The following is a 16,221-nucleotide window of genomic DNA, read 5'->3' as shown; positions in this document are numbered from 1 at the left end:
AGAATGGGACGCTTAACGAACAGAGCCCCCCAGGCGCCCCCGTGGGCAGGTATTTTGTAGGGTGTCCCTCAACTGGAATCTTCTGGTGATTTTCTCACGGGTAGAGGTAGGGGTCATGGGCTGTTGGCAGGAAGGCCACGGAGGTCACGTCGTGTCCAGGGGACATGCAGTCAAGGCAGGCCGTCACTGTTGAAGTCAACCCTGGGCACCCGGCAGAGCCCTGCAGAATTACACCCCACCCTCCCGGATTCTGCAACTTTTCACGGGGAAGTCGTCACCAGGCCCACACCCAAACTGGGAGAAAGGGAGTGATGCCCCCTCCCCAGGTGTTTCCCCAACTTCTGCCCAGCACCATAACCGTCCTGAGGGGCAGCCGCTGCCAGGTGGTCCCCTGCCTCTGGGCACAGCCCCTGCGCAATCCCCAGAAGGGCCCAAATGAGCCCCTCCAACCACGGCCACCCATCGGGTGTCCCCGGGCCTGTCCCACCTGCAGTAAATGCCCTCTGCCTCCTTTTTCCTCACCCCTACTCTGGACACCACTCCCCCCACGGGCTACCTAGCGTCCACAGATCTTCCTCGCCCTGAGTTTTGCCTGTCCTGCGTCCACCCGCTGGAGCCCTGCCTCCACCCCAGCCCGGGAGCACCAAGCCCTCTAAACCCCGCCCCTGAGTCCCTCCCCCCACCCTCCCTCACTGGGCCCCCAACCCCCATCCAGCAGGAACAACCCCCTGCCCCCCCATGAGCCCGCACCCTTCACCCCCTGACAATGAGGGCTTTCTCGCCCCTCCCCCGCGCCTCCCCGCCCCCGCACGTCACGTGGCAACCTTGCGCGCCCCCGCTCCCCCCGACAGTGCTCCTCTGCAGGTCCTGTACCTGTGGCCCCCAGTCCTTCCACCCCACCTGTCTCCTGCTGCTTTCTGGGGAGCCCCTTTCCCTGCGTTCATGGCCCTGTCCCCGCAAGGGACCCTGAGCGTGGAGACCCTGGACGGCTCAGACCCTGACCCGCCAGAGGGGAGCTCCTGTAAGCCCTCTCTGCTCCTCCCGGCCTCATGCAGGGTGGCCTCTGGGGAGACCACCAGCTGTGGTCTGGGGGACACCGTGGGAGGAGAGAGCATGGGGGTGTCCAAGGGACCCACCCCTCCCAAGGCCCCCTGTCCTCCCCTTTGTGGGGAGAAACCCACCTAGCCCACCACTGTGGCAGGGGCCTGGGCAGGGAGGGACGCCGCGGGGAACACACTGAGCCCCCGTCCAGATCGGCGCTCACCATAGGTCCTCCTGGCCCCGTGTCCTGGGTCCCCTGGGTCCAGAGGGAAAGGTGTCACCAAAGGAGGCGGGCGGGGCCTGAGCTGGGGCCAGGGGCTCCCGGGCAGCAGCCGACAGGCCATTTTCCCCCTCTGTTTGTACGCGTCCCGTTTGCCCATGGGTCTCCATGGCGGTGGCCCCAGTCCCGGAGCCAGAGGCAGAGCGCCACACGGACACCATCCTGCTGGGCTCCAGTGAGCCTTCAGAGCCGTCATCCCCCGCCTCCCCAGGGCCCAGCAGAGGTGAGGTGTCTTCCCTTAGGAGGTCAGCCCCAGGCCTGGCAGTGTCTGAGGCCCCAGGCTCCCGGAATAGCCACACCTCATTCACGAGCCCCCTCCACTCCTCTGACATCACTTCTGGGCCAGGTTTACATTAGAAAAAGCAGGAGAGGGAAGGATCCCCTTTTGTTCCCTTTTCAGAGCTCATTGCATATGAAGTCAAGGTCAACGAGAGGAACATAGAAGGTGAGCCCTTGCCCAGCCGAGGGGGAGCAGCTCTGGAAAGACTCAGGCGCGGGGACCCCACCCTGGTGTCTCCCACATATTTAGAGTTGTGCCGCCAGTTTTAGGGCCTTTCAACACCCTTGAGAGAGACACTGTTCCCATTAACAGTCCCTCCCCACCCCTGCTGCTGCCTCCCCTTTGCAACCACTTTCTTTCCCTGTGGATTTGCCTGTTGTGGATTCCTTGGGTTTCCACACGCAGTTCAGGATCAGTTCGTCAATTTTTGCCAAAAAAAAAAAAAAAAAAAAAACCAAAACATTGGGGATTTTGAGAGGGGTCTGGGGGCCCTCTGGGGAGGCCTGGCCTTCCAACTGCGGTGTCTTCTGACCTTTACCCAAGGTACCCAAGGTACCCGCCCACTTCTTCAGATCTTTCATTTCTGTCCACAGCGTTCTGTGGTTTTCATTGTACGGGGCCTGCTCTCCCTTTGTTACATTTATTCCTAACCCTCTTGCTCTGTTTGCTGGTGTCGTGACGCGCGTTGCACTGTGGGTGCCCACCTTAGACATCTGCATCTGCTGTGGAAGTTTCCAGGTGCACACGCAGCACCCTTTGTTTGAGGGAGGGATGTGCGCTCCGTGCAAGGTAAGCGGGGTGGTGGGGAGGCTGGGAGGCTGGGAGGCTGGGGCGGCAGGACAGGGGGGAGGCTGGGAGGCAGGGAGCCTGGGGAGGTGGGGAGGCTGGGAGGCTGGGCAGCAGGGAGGCGGGGAGGGGGGAGGCTGGGGCAGTGGAAGCAGGCTGGGAGGCGGGGAGCCCGGGGAACTGAGGAGGCACCGGCCAGGCTCTGCCCCTTGCCAAGGACAAGTTCCTGGGCCGCCTGTTCCTGTATGACGATGACGGGTACCAGTCCTACTGCTCCGTCTGCTGCTCTGGGGACACGCTGCTCATCTGTGAGAACCCCGACTGTACCCGGTGAGCCTGGGGGCAGCCCCGGGGCAGGTGCCACCACCCACCGCCCAGGCATCTCCGTCCTCGGGCTCCTCGTCCCAGAGTGTGGAGGACGTCCCCCCAAGACGAGTTCCCCCCGAGCTTCCCGTTTTCATCCCAAATATTTTGTTCGGTGTAGAGCCTTCACACGTGGGAGGCGGGGCATCGAGAGATTTGTGTTCCTGAGTTTTGTCTTTATTATCGTCACCGCCAGGATGGGCGGCGCCCTCAGCGGGGACGGGGACGCGAGGGCTGGTGGTCACAGGCAGGGGCCGGGCGGGGGCAGTTCCCCGTGGAGCTCCAGGTCCGTGGTACTTAATCTCCCTCCTCCCAAATCTGCCCCCCCGGCCCCCAGCTGGCGTCCTTGACCCCGACTTCCCGCAGGCTCTGGAGGTGGGGAAGACGGGCGGCCCCCCACCTCACCGACGGCAGATGGCTCCTTCCTGCCTGCCCCTCGAGGTCCCTGGGACGGGCTGGACCCCCTTTCGGGGTGACGGCTCCCCCTCGCCCCCGCCCGGTGCCCATCGGCCTGAGGGCGGCTCCCGTCCCTCGTCCCCCTGCCTGGCGGCCAGCGGATGTCCCTTCGGTCGCTGTGACGTTCTGTTTGGCTCCAGGTGCTACTGCTTCGAGTGCGTGGACACCCTGGTGGGCCCCGGGACCTCGGGGAGAGTCCAGGCCGTGAGCAACTGGGTGTGCTTCCTGTGTCTGCCCTTTCCCCGCAGCGGCCTCCTGCGGCGTCGCAAGAAGTGGAGGGGCTGGCTGAAGGCCTTCTGCGACGGCGAGTCGGTGAGGGGCGGCGGGGGCGGGGGCGGGGGCGGGCGACCGTCAGTGTCCTCAGGATGCCCGCCTGCGCTGACACCTGCGGTGACGGAGCCCCGGCTTCCAAGCAGACGCGCTCTTCTCGTTTTCCTCTCCGGTCCCGGCCCCGCGGGGTCTGGTGTGTGGAAACGACTCCGGCCTGGCAGTTTTGCTGCTCCCGAGCGGGGGAAGGGGGACCTGGCAGGGGACGGACCCGGCACAGGCGTGCCTCCAGGCCCGGCACGTGGGGGCAAACGCCCAGTCGCAGGGCAGGATGGGCGTGGAGTTGAGGCACAGATGTGGGGCACGGGCTCGGGGCCCGGAACGGAGCACAGCTGCGGGACCTCCTGTGGGAGGCCAGGAGCCGTGAGCCAGGCCGGACCTATGGGCTCATCAAAGCGGGTTGCAGTATGTCCCCCAAGACCTAACACCCGGTACCCGTGAATGTGGCTGATGCTGGAACCAGGGCCTTTGCAGATGAGGTCTTCCTGGATGGGGTGAGGCAGGAGGACAGGTGTCAGAGGGAAAGCGGAGGGGGATGGAGACATCCGGGGGGAGGCTGGCCACACGACACTGCGAGAGGGGCTGGAGTCCAGCCCAGGACTGCGACCAGCACAGGGGATGCTCGGGGGAGGCAGGAGGACCCTCCCTGCGAGCCCCCAGAGGGAGCCAGACCCGCCACACCTGGACCTGGGACTTCTGGTGTCCACATAGAAATGCGGTAGTGGTTTTGTGCCACGGTTTATATTCACTGTTACGGCAGCCCCGGGAAACTAAGGCTCGAGAGGGACCACCCTGGGAAAGCGGGTGCGGCGTGGGGTCCACACATAGGTCTGCAGAACTAGGGATCCCCCTGGGCCTCTCAGCCTCCTGCCCCCACCTCTGCCTCTCCCTCCCCCTCAGCCTCTGGCTGCTGTTTGGTGGGAGCAGGTGGGGGGAGAGGGCCGTCCGGGCCCTGGGTGTGCCCGTGCCGGCTCTCACTGGAGGGGCGGGGGGCGCTGGAAGGGGGTGTGTGCCGACCCTGGGGCACCTCCCCACCTCCATGGACGCCCCTCTCTCCTGGAGCCAGGCCTGCCCCCCCCCACCCCCCACCCTTCCCGGGTTCTCGGCCACCAGAGTTCTGGGGACTTGCTGGCCTCCAGGCACAGGCCCTGAGGCTGGACGGCGTGGGCCCGTGGCTGAAGTGTGTTTATGGTGCTTTTCAGAAAAGGAGACGCAGCCTGGTGGTGCTTTTTTTCCTCTCTATGGGTGGGGTGCGTCCCAGGAGGGGCCGTGCTCCCCAGTTGCAGGAAGTTTCCTTTCGTGTTCACAAGTGTCCTTAATGCCCCAGTGCTGGGGGGAGAGAGGGGAAGAAGGAGCCCCCCGCCGACAGTCACAGCAGAGGGGACCAGGACGCCCCCCCAGTGCCCATCAGAGCCGCACCTGTGCTGGACCAGCTGCCCTCCTCACGCCCACCTGCAAACTCACCAGCCCCCCAGCCCGTGGGCTCCAGCCACAGACAGGCCCTTCCCCACGTGGCTCGGGGTCTCCCACTCCGGCCCGGCCAGTGCACGTTCCTGGGGGCGGGGGGTCTGGGGTGCTTCTTTTACAAGTGGGCGTCTTGGAAGGGGTGGGGGGGGTTACCCATCGGCTTTCGGGTCCTTTGTCCTCAGCGGGCAGCCGTGAGGGCCACCAGGCACCTCGGGGCCCACACTGAGGAAGGACAGTCGGGGGATCCCCCTGCTGTCCATATGCAGGATCCCCCAAGAAATCCAGAGGAAGTGCTTCCTCTTGGGATCGAATTTTCTTCCTCTGCGATCAGGAAAAGCCCCTTGCACCTGCCTTTCCTGTGCTAGAAATGGCCCGGCGGGGGTCAGGGCCAGAGACCCCGGCCTGGGGGGGCCAGCCTGCCTTGAAGGCGCGTTCAGGGGTGTCTCCCCTGGTGGGGAATTGCCTCTGCTGGGGCAGAAAGAATTTTCCCTGGGCCTCACGGGCTCTGCAACCGGGCCACGGTGAGAACTGCGTTTTCTTTCGATAGGAGAACACGCTGGAGACCTACAAAACGGTGCCCGTGTGGAAGAGGAAGCCGGTCCGGGTGCTGTCCCTGTTTGGGGACATCAGGAACGGTGAGTGCAGTGAGGTCACGCCGGACCGCGACGGTCTGCCCCCAGGGAGGTCCGCGGGGAACCCGGTGCGTTCAGGCAGCTGGCAGGAAGGGAAGGACACGAGAGCAGCGGGAGCTCACTCCTTCAGAATTGCCGACAGGACAGAAAGTGCAGGAAGCAAGTATGGATGCGAGATGCCCCCAAGCAGAGCTGCGGGGCCCAGGCTCCGTGCAGAGGGCAGCAGTCCAGGCCAGGCCCTGCCCGTGGCCACCCCACACACCTGACCACCCACAGGGGCTCCCTGCCCCTCCCTCTACCCAAATGTCCCAGCCTGCCCAGGCCGGCCACGTGATGCGTCCCAGCCTTGTCCTGCCCACCCCCACCCCCGGGCCCTTCGCGGACCCCCACCTGCTGGTCCCTTGGAAATCCTGTGGATGGTTCTGGGCCCAGCAGACCTAAGAATCCATGAAAACACTCCTTAGTCTCTGGCCAGATAGAATCAGGACGTGCCCCACTTCCTGCACTGTGCCACCGCGAGCCTCGCGAACCGTGGTCACAGCGGCCCCGCGTGCGCCTGTGCTGCCGACGGGGTGTCCGCGACACATGGGGGGCAAAGCCTGCCGGCTGAAGGGGCGCAGGAGTCACGACCCCAGGCCACCCCGGCCTGCGTCTCCCCACCCGGACCATGCGTCCCTTACTCCCGTTTGTAAGGTCCTTTCTGAACTCGCCTTCCCGCCCCCAGGCCGAGGACTCTCCGAGGCTGTGACGGGGAGCCTGCAGGTCACGCCCGCCGGGTCACACGGCCAGGCTGGGTGACCTCAGCGTGGACACCACGGCCTGGCGGATTTCCTAACCCAGAGCACGACACAGCAGCCCACGAAGGCCTGGTTTTGCAACCAATTGCTTGACTTTCTTAAATCTATACTCAGCGGAGTTGGCTGCTTAGCGGGTAGCGAATGGAAACTTCATCCTTCCTGCCGGTGCCCTGTCCTTGAAAAGACAGAGTTTGCTCATTAAGACAGAGACATGTTGTCTAATCAACCCTCGGCCTTCGGGTCTGTGTGGGGCCAACGTCGATGCCACCCTTCTGAGCCCTATTTCTCCCCACGCAGAACTAACGAGTTTGGGCTTCTTGGAACCTGGTTCTGACCCAGGAAGACTGAAACACTTAGATGACGCCACCGATGTAGTGAGGAGGGACGTAAGTACCGTGGGGTGCCTCCAGATGCCAAGATGAGGGCACACGTGCAAAACCCCCGCGGGTGCTGCGGGGGTCGGGGTCCCCGAGCCAGGGTGTGCGTGGGGGGCCCGCAGGAACCGGCGCCCCGCAGGCAGTGGGGGAGGTGAGAGGGGTGTTTCCGCGGCCCCCACGCCGCCCACGGCCCAGAGCGATGGGCCAGAACCCCGGTTCTTGTGGTTGTCATCCAGGGGCCCGATCCCAACACAGACGGGATGAAACGCCACCCGCCCCTTCAGATAAAATCGTGAACTGAACAGCCAGTCACTGTTTGGGGGCATTCTCCAAACACAGCCCGGAATGTTCTGGTTCCCTTGAAGGCTGTTTCCTGCTGTCCCGGACAGTGACCTTGGAGGAAGTGCCTAAAAAGTGACTCACTGGCATCCAGCTGGGCCAGGAGCCCTTGGCGACGGATGGCAAGGGTCTGGGGAGCCTCCTCCTGGTGGTCCCGGGACAGGAGGACCCGGTCCTTCGGTCTCTGGGCCCAGGAGAGAGGATTAGAGCCCATCGTCCTGAGAGCCACCAACTGTGGGCAGAGGGTCTGGGGCCAGGAGTGCTGGCCGTGGAAGGGGCCACAGGAGGGGGCTGATGTGGGGGTTCTGTTCTGCCAGGGGCCGGCCAGGGACTCACCTCTTTGCTCCCCGTGGGGCCTGGGAGCCTGTGGTCCAGGGGGCTAGCGCCCCCCTCTGGCCATGCCTGGAGAAGCCCCACAGCCTCGTCCCACCGGAGGCTCCCCTGCCCGGAGGCCCCGAGGACAGGTCTCCTCGTGGGACAGGGCACACCTGGACCTCATGACCTTAAACTTCATCACCATGGGCCTCATCCAAGATCCCACACGCTGCCCTCACCCCGACCCCTTGAGACGACCGACCATTTCCAGAATCTGTCCTGCAGGCACGCCCATCCTGCCTCCTCCCCCGCCCCCGGGACCAGAGTCCGCCCTCACGGGGCAAGGCAGGGTGTGGAACGTGATGGTGACACGGGCCTCCCTGTGGGCTGCAGGGGACACCAGGGCACCGCCCTGCACGCCAGCTGTGGCTCCCAGACACCCCGTCTTCCTTAGAGAGGCCCACTGCCGACAGCAATGGGCACCCGCTGTCATCCACAACAAAACGGGGCCCCTGTTTTCTCAGCGATAACATGGCCTCTATTAGCAATAGGAACGTGTCACACCCCCTGTGACAGCAATGTGGGACCTCTATTTCTGGTCGTGACACTGGAAACCTGTTTTCTGTAGCAGTGAGTGACAGTCGTGAGTGACACTCGTGAGTGACACCCGTGAGTGACACCCGTTACCACAGTAATCACGACTCAGGTGCGGGCAGCATCTCTGAGCGCCCCCACACCACGCCTCCTGACCTCACCTCTTTCCACGAGGCCTGTGACACGGGCTGTGCCCTTGCAGCCCCTCCTAGAGACGGGGGGTGGCCGGCTCCCACCTGCTCCTGGCCATGGGTTTCTGTTCCAGCCCGGAGTGGGGGGCAGGCAGCTTGAGGGGGGGACCGCGTGTTCCCTCCAAGACTCCGGTGTCTTCTCCGTGAGCTGCTTCACGGCAGCACGTACTAGGGGTCAGCGGATGGGTGACTGCGGGCGTGCTGGTCTGGGACCGCCCGCCCGTGCTCGCCTCCTTGCGCCCCTCCCCGACCGCCCTGCCTGGACAGCACCTTTGCGCCTTCGCTCCGGTCACTAGGCCGTGACGGAGGCCGGTGCCCAGACGCCCCCAGTAGCTATCAGGGACACGGGAAGGTGCCGGAGGAGGCACAGGCTCGGGGGCTCACCGAGGGATGCGGGCTCTGGTTACACGGTCTGGGGGACGGCCCGGGGAAGGGGGTCTGCCCTGGGGCAGGACCCGTCAGAAAACCAGCGGTCCGGCACCTGGGTCTCTGTTAATGTTCCTTTAGTAGAAAGACGGGGGCTACGATTGTCATTAACGGGAGTCCCTCGGGTCCTGCAGGAGAGGGGCACGTGGGCCACTGTGGTTCCGGAGCATCCTCGTTGGCTCAGGCACGGTTGGAGGGGCGGCCTCCTGCCCCCGTCCGCAGTGACCGGCTGACTGTGGATGGTCAGGGAAGGCTGTGGCCCCGCTGTCCGCTCCCGGCTGTCACGTCAGGCGCACGTCATACGCTTTCCGGCAAAGCGCTGGGAATGCGTGTGAATCCCGGGGTCGGCGTGCCAGCCTTCCCAGGGGCGGGTCTATGAGGCCAGCGCCTGGCACCAAGGGCTCGCCTCACGTTCCAAGTGCCCTGCGGGGGGCTGGCCTCCCCTCGGGTGACGGAGGCCGGGCTCCGTGCGTCCCTGAGGCCAGTGGCGGCTGTGACCTGGGGGGTGTCACTGCTCCCGCCAGGGCGCTGTGGGGGCTCGGCCTCATCGTGAGCCACTCACCTGGGCGCACAGGTGCCTGCTGCGGTGGGGGCCGCTTGGTGCCCGGGAGCCACCTGCCAGGACAGGCCGTCCCCACCTGCCTTCTGTGTGCCCGTGTCCTGCAGGTGGAAGGATGGGGCCCGTTCGACCTCGTGTACGGCTCCACGCCCCCCGTCGGCCACGCCTGTGACCATCCTCCGGGTAAGAGGCCGCGGTCTGCGGGCGTTCCCTGGCCGTCTGGTCCCCAGACCCGTTTGCATGCCCCGCCCTCGGTGCTCTGCGTCCCTGTAGCAGGTGCTCCGAGTGGGGTCATTTGCGGGAGGACGCGCACGTGCGCTCCCCACGCCGTTTTCACTGCCCTGTCCCCTCATAATGGGGGGGACCCGGGCCCTTGAGGCTCAGCCGCTCTGGCGGGGACAGGCCTGCCCCGGGGAGAGGCGGGCGCCGGGTCCGGGCAGTCACCCCCGCGCCCCTCTGCCGCGACCCCACGGGCAGAGCCCACACGCACCCGGACGCCCCTCCCCCAGTGTGGTACCTGCTCCAGTTCCACCGCGTCCTGCAGTACGCGAGGCCCCGGCCGGCCTGCCAGCAGCCCTTCTTCTGGATGTTCGTGGACAATCTGGTGCTGACCCAAGAGGACCGGACCGTAGCCACTCGCTTCCTGGAGGTACGTGCCGCGCTGCGGTCCGGGGGCCGGTCCGGGGGTCTCCCCGGGACAGGCCGGCTTCCTCGGAGCCCGGCCCCTGAGCCTCCTTTTCACCCGGTTCGCGGGGGTCACCGCGCCCCGGGGGCACAGACCCTTCGAGGTGGCCTCGGTCGGCGTGCCCTGCACGCTGCTCCCGCACTTCAGGACAGGCCGGCGTGGGGCTCTTCCTTCGAGCACACGCACGTCTCGCACACCACACACACATCACACGCACTGTACCTCTGGGGCACCGACAGCCTTGTGTCTTCTCTCCACCGACCCGAATCCTGACCGCGAGAGCAGCCGCCCGGGGCTGACTGGCTCAGGGCCCCGGCCGCATGGCCCCCCCATGGGACAGCCCTCGGTGGGGCCTGACGCCCCCCTCTCGGGAAGTCTCCCTCATGCTGAGATGCTCACAGAGTCACGGCAGAAAGTCTCCTCGCTGCCCGCCCCGCCCGTCCCCCTCGCCAGTCCTGTCGCCCGGGGACGGTGCTTGCCCCTGCACGCAGGTGTGCGGACGCCCGCCCCGGGCTTGAGTCACTTAGCGACCACCCTGGATGGGCCTGTTCTGGGCGGTTTTACTTTGGACGTAAAAAACGTATTTGATCTGTTCCCTAGTGGGAATGGGGCCGCTGTAGTCTTGCGGTCTGACAAGACCGAGCTGCGGGGCGTGTATGGGGACACCCGTGGGACGGTTCCAGAAGTGACACTGCTGGGCCAAGTTGTGGCGTATTCGCTGCTGCGCCCACCTGCCCAGTCGGGCTGTCCCAGCCCCTAGACCCCTGCAGGGACGCAGGGCCCACAGGGTCAGGCTGTCCCGTGCAGTCTCGCTGTGTTTCTGCCCATGCGTCACCGCACCTTACGTTCTCCTAGAGCACAATCTGTGAATTATAGTTGTTTTTATTAAAAAAATGTTTTTTAAATGTTTATTTATTTTTGAGGCGGGGGAGGGGCAGAGAGAGAGGGAGACACAGAATCCGAAGCAGGCTCCAGGCTCCGAGCTGTCGGCACAGAGCCCGACGTGGGGCTCGAACCCACGGACCGTGAGATCGTGACCCGAGCCGAAGTCGGACGCTCAACCGACTGAGCCCCCCAGGCGCCCCCTGTGAGTTAGTTTTAAAAGTCATTTTCACAGGGCTGAGCAAAACGTTCCCATGATTCTTCTACTTTCCTCCGCGTCTGTGGTTATTCTCCTCGTTAGGAAGTCTGGAATCTTTAAAATAGCAACATGCCCCCCTAGAAGCTGCCAGGACCAGGTTTGAATCCTGAATCATTTATCAAAAAGAACAAAAAAAAATCTAAGAGAAGCGATAGCGGGTCCAGCCACGAGGTGCAGGTTCCAAACCCGGACGCCAGTTATCCGCACGCGTAGAGCCCATCAAAAATCCTGCCTTTGGATGGCTTTGCACACACGTTTGGGAGGTCACAACTGGTCCCAGATCAGGAGGGCCAGAAAGGGAGCGTCCCACATTTCCTGTGACGGCTCCCGTCTCGCTGTGGAACGTCGTTCCTGCTGAAGGCAGAGAAGATCTAGACATTCGGTCTCCTTCGGCTCTGGCGAGTGCCGGGCTAGCTGCTGTCTCTCTCCCGGCGAGGTGTCTGGGTCCAGGAGGAGGCTGGGGTGTCCACGGGTGGGAGGCGGGCGGGAACGGTGCACATGGGACTCTGTAGGCTCCCTGGGTCCATGTGAGTGGGGTCAGCCTACCTTGCGTTGGGCGTCAGGGGCCAGGGGGCTTCTTGTCTCAGTGTCTCCTCTAGCCTCTCCCCCTCCCACTGGCGGAAGGTCCGTCTCCCTCCCGCCCCTCCCCTTCCAGGGCCCTCTAGGGTCCAGGCAGCCCGCTTGGCTCCTGAAACACCGGCACTTTTCTAGAAAACCCTTCGTTGCCAGCAAAGCCTCTTATCTTCCTGAGGCAGAAAGGCTGTTGGCTCAAAGATAAAGGACCCCTTTATCCTTCAGGGAAGTTCACCTCCGAGCTGGAGCCCGTGGGGAAGCCCTGCCCACGTGACCTCTGGGACTGGAAGGTCTGCTGGTAAAGGTTTCCCAGCGATGTCTCAGCCTCTTTCCCGCAGAAGGTGATTTCTAGGGAATCAGATGCGAGACGTCAGCAACGGTGACGGACAGCCGCAGTCTGTCTAGAAAGGTGGCTGAGGCCTGGGGGCACCGTGAGGGGCAGAGGTCATTGCCCGGGTCACGCCGAGCCACAGCCCAAGTCTCCCTCCCCCAGGCCGACCCCGTGACCATCCAGGACATCTGCGGCAGAACCATCCAGAGCGTGAACGCGGTGCACGTGTGGAGCAACGTCCCGGCCGTGAGAAGGTGCTCCCGGCGCGTCCCAGGGCCCTGGGGCGCTTGCAGTGGGGGTGGGGACGCCGGCCCGGCATCAGCGAAGTCTGGGAACACGGAGTTTTCTAGACGGAGCCATGCCCGGGCAGCCTCCGTGCCCAGGTCAGGGGCTGTGTCCGGTGTGCCTCTTTTCCGCCAGATTCTGGGCTTGATCCAGGTCAGGAATGCCCGCTCCCACTTTGGGGACCTTTCCCCAGCCTCTTGCATCAAGGCTGCCTGAGGCTGTCCCCTCAGGACTTTGCAGGGCCTCCCTGGGTCCCGAGAAGAAAGTCAACTCCCGGATACCCGTCACCTGGCCCTGGAAACCGCCCAGCCTTCTGGAGCTCTGCCCTGCCCTGCCCTGCACACATGCACACCCACTCCCACCCACCTGCTCACACTCATTCACACACACAGGCTCACACACACTGTCACACTCACACAAGCTCACTCACAGTGCATTTCTGGCCTGTACGAACCACTCAAACACACCAGGCCTTGGGCCCTTCTCTGTTGCCAGAACATTCCTGGGACCATTCATTCTCGTGAGCATACAGCCCCCCCCACACACCCCCTGCCCCCTCCCCTGGATAGCTTTCTGCTCCTCGGACACCCGCCCTCATCCGTCCTCACCCACACAATGTGCCCCAGAGCCCCTGAGGACACGGCCGCCTCCCTCCCCCACAGCCCACACCATGCGGTACCTGCCCTGTGGTGAGCCAGTGTTGACGGCATCTGAGCTAAGCCACGCCTTCTGCTTCTGACAGAGAGTTTCTGGAAACTCCTATGCCCCCCCCCACCATGTCCAGCATTCCCCAGCTTGCAGTGTGGCGTGTGCTCGCGGCAGGACGTGCCAAGGCTTGGCGTGTGCCAGGCCCACACCCAGGCTCCGTGTTCAGTGGAGCGGAGCGAAGCAGCTTTCCCCGTGTCTTCGGAAGCGTTGAGCGTCAGGCCTCCTCCTCTCCCTGCCCTCCTCCCTCTTCCCCCCCCTGGAGTTCTGCCGGTGCAGGCGCCTGGTTCCCAGAATAAAGCTGGAAACGGCGTCTTCACGTGGGCCTTTGCCTCCAGGCTCATGTCTCAGTGGCGAGGACAGAGCCTCACGCTCGCTGAAAGTGGAAGCATTGAGCTGAGACGGTTGGCAGCTGCCTGTGGATGGCCACGGCCACGGCCACGGTCATCCCTCAGGCAGTAGGCCTGCCCCCCGGGGAGGCATTTGGGGAGGGTGCTGGGATGGGCGCCGTGTGTTTCTGCCGCCTCATCTGTGGCCTTCATCCCCGACGTAAACCCAGTGATGTCCCCCGACCCTAGTGTGGGTGCTGGGCACCAAGTCCGTGAAGACTTGAGTCCCACGGGCGACATCAAATCGCAGGCCAGGGTGCACGTGATCTCCCCATGCACCTGCCCCACACACAGGGCCCCCAGCACTGGGGGCCACGGCACCGTCAGGGGACATGCGCGGTACCGTCCTGGGTCTCGGGTATAGGAAGTCCTTGGGAGTGATACACGGCGCAGGCTGGCCAACCTTGGCCGCGCGGTCCCGCCCCTTCTTGTGCGCGGGTTCTCTCCACGGTGGCTCTTCACACTGAAAGTGGACTGCCGAGCTGGGCCCGGGGCTCCGGCCGCTCCCCAGAGGAGCCATCTGGTCCCCTGCTGTCCAAGGACTGCTTGTCATTCTACACTGGCTGGAAAGCTTACGGAAGATGGGTGGGGGCTTCCAAGGATGTCTATCTCCGAGGCCTCTGGATAATCCGGTGGGAGCCCGTGCGCCCCACTCACGGTGCCACCACCTCCACCCCCGGGGAGCCTGTGCGGGGCCCGGGTTGGTAATGAGCCTCCTTCTCTCCTTTGCAGCAAGCATTCTGCCCTGGTTTCCCAAGAGGCATTGTCCTCGCTGGCTCAGGACAGGCGGAGAATGAAGCCCCCCGCCCAGGGGCCAGCCAAGCTGGTGAAGAATTGTTTTCTCCCCCTGAGAGAATATTTTAAGTGTTTTTCAACAGGGCTCACTTCCTCTTTATAAATGATTCATTTTACCATGAAAAAAAAAAGTCTTCCTAGAAACGGGCAACTTTCCTTGCATTGTTTCTTTTTTCTCTCTCTTCAAACTATTATTTTATTTGGCTGACTTTGGATTTCCCAAGGTGGCCTCAGACAGAGGCACCTCCTGCTCGGTGCGGTGATGCAGGGCCCGGCCCGGCCCCGCCCTTTCTCATGGGGGCGACATTCTCAGCCTCTAACCTTGGACAAGACCCTGACGTTATGAAGCATATTTGTTGCTGAAAACGTTTGTGTGTGCCGGTTGAGACGTTACAAATATATTCACTGTGGTTGTTACTGGTCATATTCTGGTGTTTTTATGTGCAAGGATAGCCTTTCTTTTATCCCGTAGGACGTGGGAGTGTGTGTGAGGAAGATAGGCAGGACAGGTTGTCATGGTGGGTGTGGCCCGTGTCCCCTGTGCACATGTGGCCCCTGTGGGTGCGTGACTGCCGCTGGCTGAGAGTGAATACCGCTCCCCCCGATTATAGCCGCACCAAACATCCCAAACCCTTGCAAAGCGTAGACTAGGACGGTTGGTAAACAAAGGGAGAAAGAGCTGAATGGACAGCACAGAGGCCAAGGTCCGATCCCCGTTCGAGGCCTGCAGCCCACGGGTGCTCCTTAAACCAGAGGCAATTGCCCGTAGGAAGTGGGATTCCCGCTCGCCACGGGCCCCGGTGAGGACAGACGTGTTACAGAGCACCGACTCAAGCTGGCTTCAAATCACATGTAATGAATCCTAAAGGGACCTTTCCAGATTAGCCAGAAACTCCCCCAAAGTGAGGTAGACTTAACTAAACAGACCCAACTTATCCTGCGCGTCGCAACTGGGGCGAGGGGAGCCTCGGGGCCCACGCTTTGCGGAAGAAAAGTGGGGTTAAAATTGGGCCTTCTCAAGATAAAAAAAAAAAAAAATACCTTGAAGGAGAATAGAAGTTGTAATGGTTAATTTTATGTTTCGACTTGGCTGGGCCACGGGGCCCAGATAACTTGTTCAAACGTTATTCAGGACGCTTCTGTGAAGGTGTTTTTTGGATGAAATTGACATTTAAATTGGTGGGCTTGGAGTAAAGGAGACTGCCCTCCATAATGCGGGTGGGTGCTACCGGCTGAAGGTCTGTGTCTCCCCAAGATTTACATGTCGAAATCCTAACCCCCGAGATGGTGTTGGGACATGGGGCCTTCGGCAGGGGACTCCAAAATGGGACCAGCGCCCTCATCCACGAGGCCCCAGAGGGCCCCCTCGCCCCTTCTGCCACTCGACGCTGCACTGAAAGTGTGTGATGAGGAAGAGGGCTCTCACGCGACCCTGCAGGCCTCCTGCCCTCCGACTTCCCGTCTCCAGAACCGTGAGCAACACGTTCTGGCCCTTTAGAAGCCATTCGGTATATGATAGTGTGTTATGGCAGCCCGATCAGACTGACACGCGGGCCTCTACCGGTCCACCGAAGGCCAACTAGAGCCAGCTGACCTCCTCCGAGCAGGGAATTCTTCAGCAGGCCGCCCGCGGGCTCCACTCCTCCCCGGGTCTCTGGCCAGCCAGCGCACCCCCAAATTGTAGACTTACCAAGCCTCCATGATCCCATGAGCCCCTTCCTTGAAGTAAGTTTCCCTCTGTATATATAGGCACATCCCGTGGGTTCCGTTTCTCTAGAGAGCCCTGATTAATTCAGAGGCCTTCACGGAATCCCTAGGAACCTTCTCTCCTGGGTGGACGGGAGGACAATGCTGGGCTTTGATGTCACAGGTCTTGGGTCCAGGGGCTAATTTAGCATGATCTGTAATGGAACGGAGGCCACAGGAGCCCCAGAAAAGGTGGGGAGTGGAGACCACATCATACAAGCACAGGTAGGACCTTCCTGGTAGGTCAAGTTCTGGGGCCAGTCTGACAAAAATGTGAGCTCATCACAACTGTCTGGACAGGGTGAGGTGACGGGGGTGGGGGGGATAGGAGGGTGGGGAGG

General features: G+C 62.9%; 1 protein-coding gene across 2 annotated transcripts; it reads left to right on the top strand.

Annotated features, from left to right (window-relative positions):
• Positions 1–1,429: 1,429 nt before the first annotated feature.
• Positions 1,430–14,550, top strand: DNMT3L (DNA methyltransferase 3 like). Of its 2 annotated transcripts, none has more exons than XM_030328809.1 (11): positions 1,430–1,544; positions 1,722–1,766; positions 2,311–2,390; positions 2,605–2,717; positions 3,347–3,518; positions 5,548–5,635; positions 6,727–6,815; positions 9,338–9,413; positions 9,740–9,879; positions 12,123–12,214; positions 14,072–14,550. In XM_030328809.1, exons 1-11 carry the CDS (start codon positions 1,430–1,432, stop codon positions 14,235–14,237), a joined length of 1,176 nt encoding a protein of 391 aa, XP_030184669.1. In that variant the 3' UTR covers positions 14,238–14,550. The 2 variants fall into 2 exon arrangements, with proteins under 2 accessions (XP_030184669.1, XP_030184668.1); XM_030328808.1 differs by having other exon boundaries at positions 12,123–12,227; positions 14,076–14,550.
• The last annotated feature ends 1,671 nt before the right edge of the window (positions 14,551–16,221 follow it).

The sequence above is a fragment of the Lynx canadensis genome, chromosome C2 (assembly GCF_007474595.2).
Source record: "Lynx canadensis isolate LIC74 chromosome C2, mLynCan4.pri.v2, whole genome shotgun sequence".
NCBI lineage: Eukaryota > Metazoa > Chordata > Mammalia > Carnivora > Felidae > Lynx > Lynx canadensis.
The sequence above is the reverse complement of the archived record's forward strand: the minus strand, read 5'-3'. Positions and strand labels throughout refer to the sequence as shown.

Excerpts from the sequence above, each read along its gene's own strand:
- DNMT3L (XM_030328808.1), top strand. The coding sequence starts at position 1,430 with ATGGCGGTGGCCCCAGTCCCGGAGCCAGAGGCAGAGCGCCACACGGAC. Across the intron at positions 1,545-1,721 it reads CTCCCCAGGGCCCAGCAGAG|AGCTCATTGCATATGAAGTC; the intron begins GTGAGGTGTCTT and ends TTCCCTTTTCAG. Across the intron at positions 2,718-3,346 it reads GAGAACCCCGACTGTACCCG|GTGCTACTGCTTCGAGTGCG; the intron begins GTGAGCCTGGGG and ends GTTTGGCTCCAG.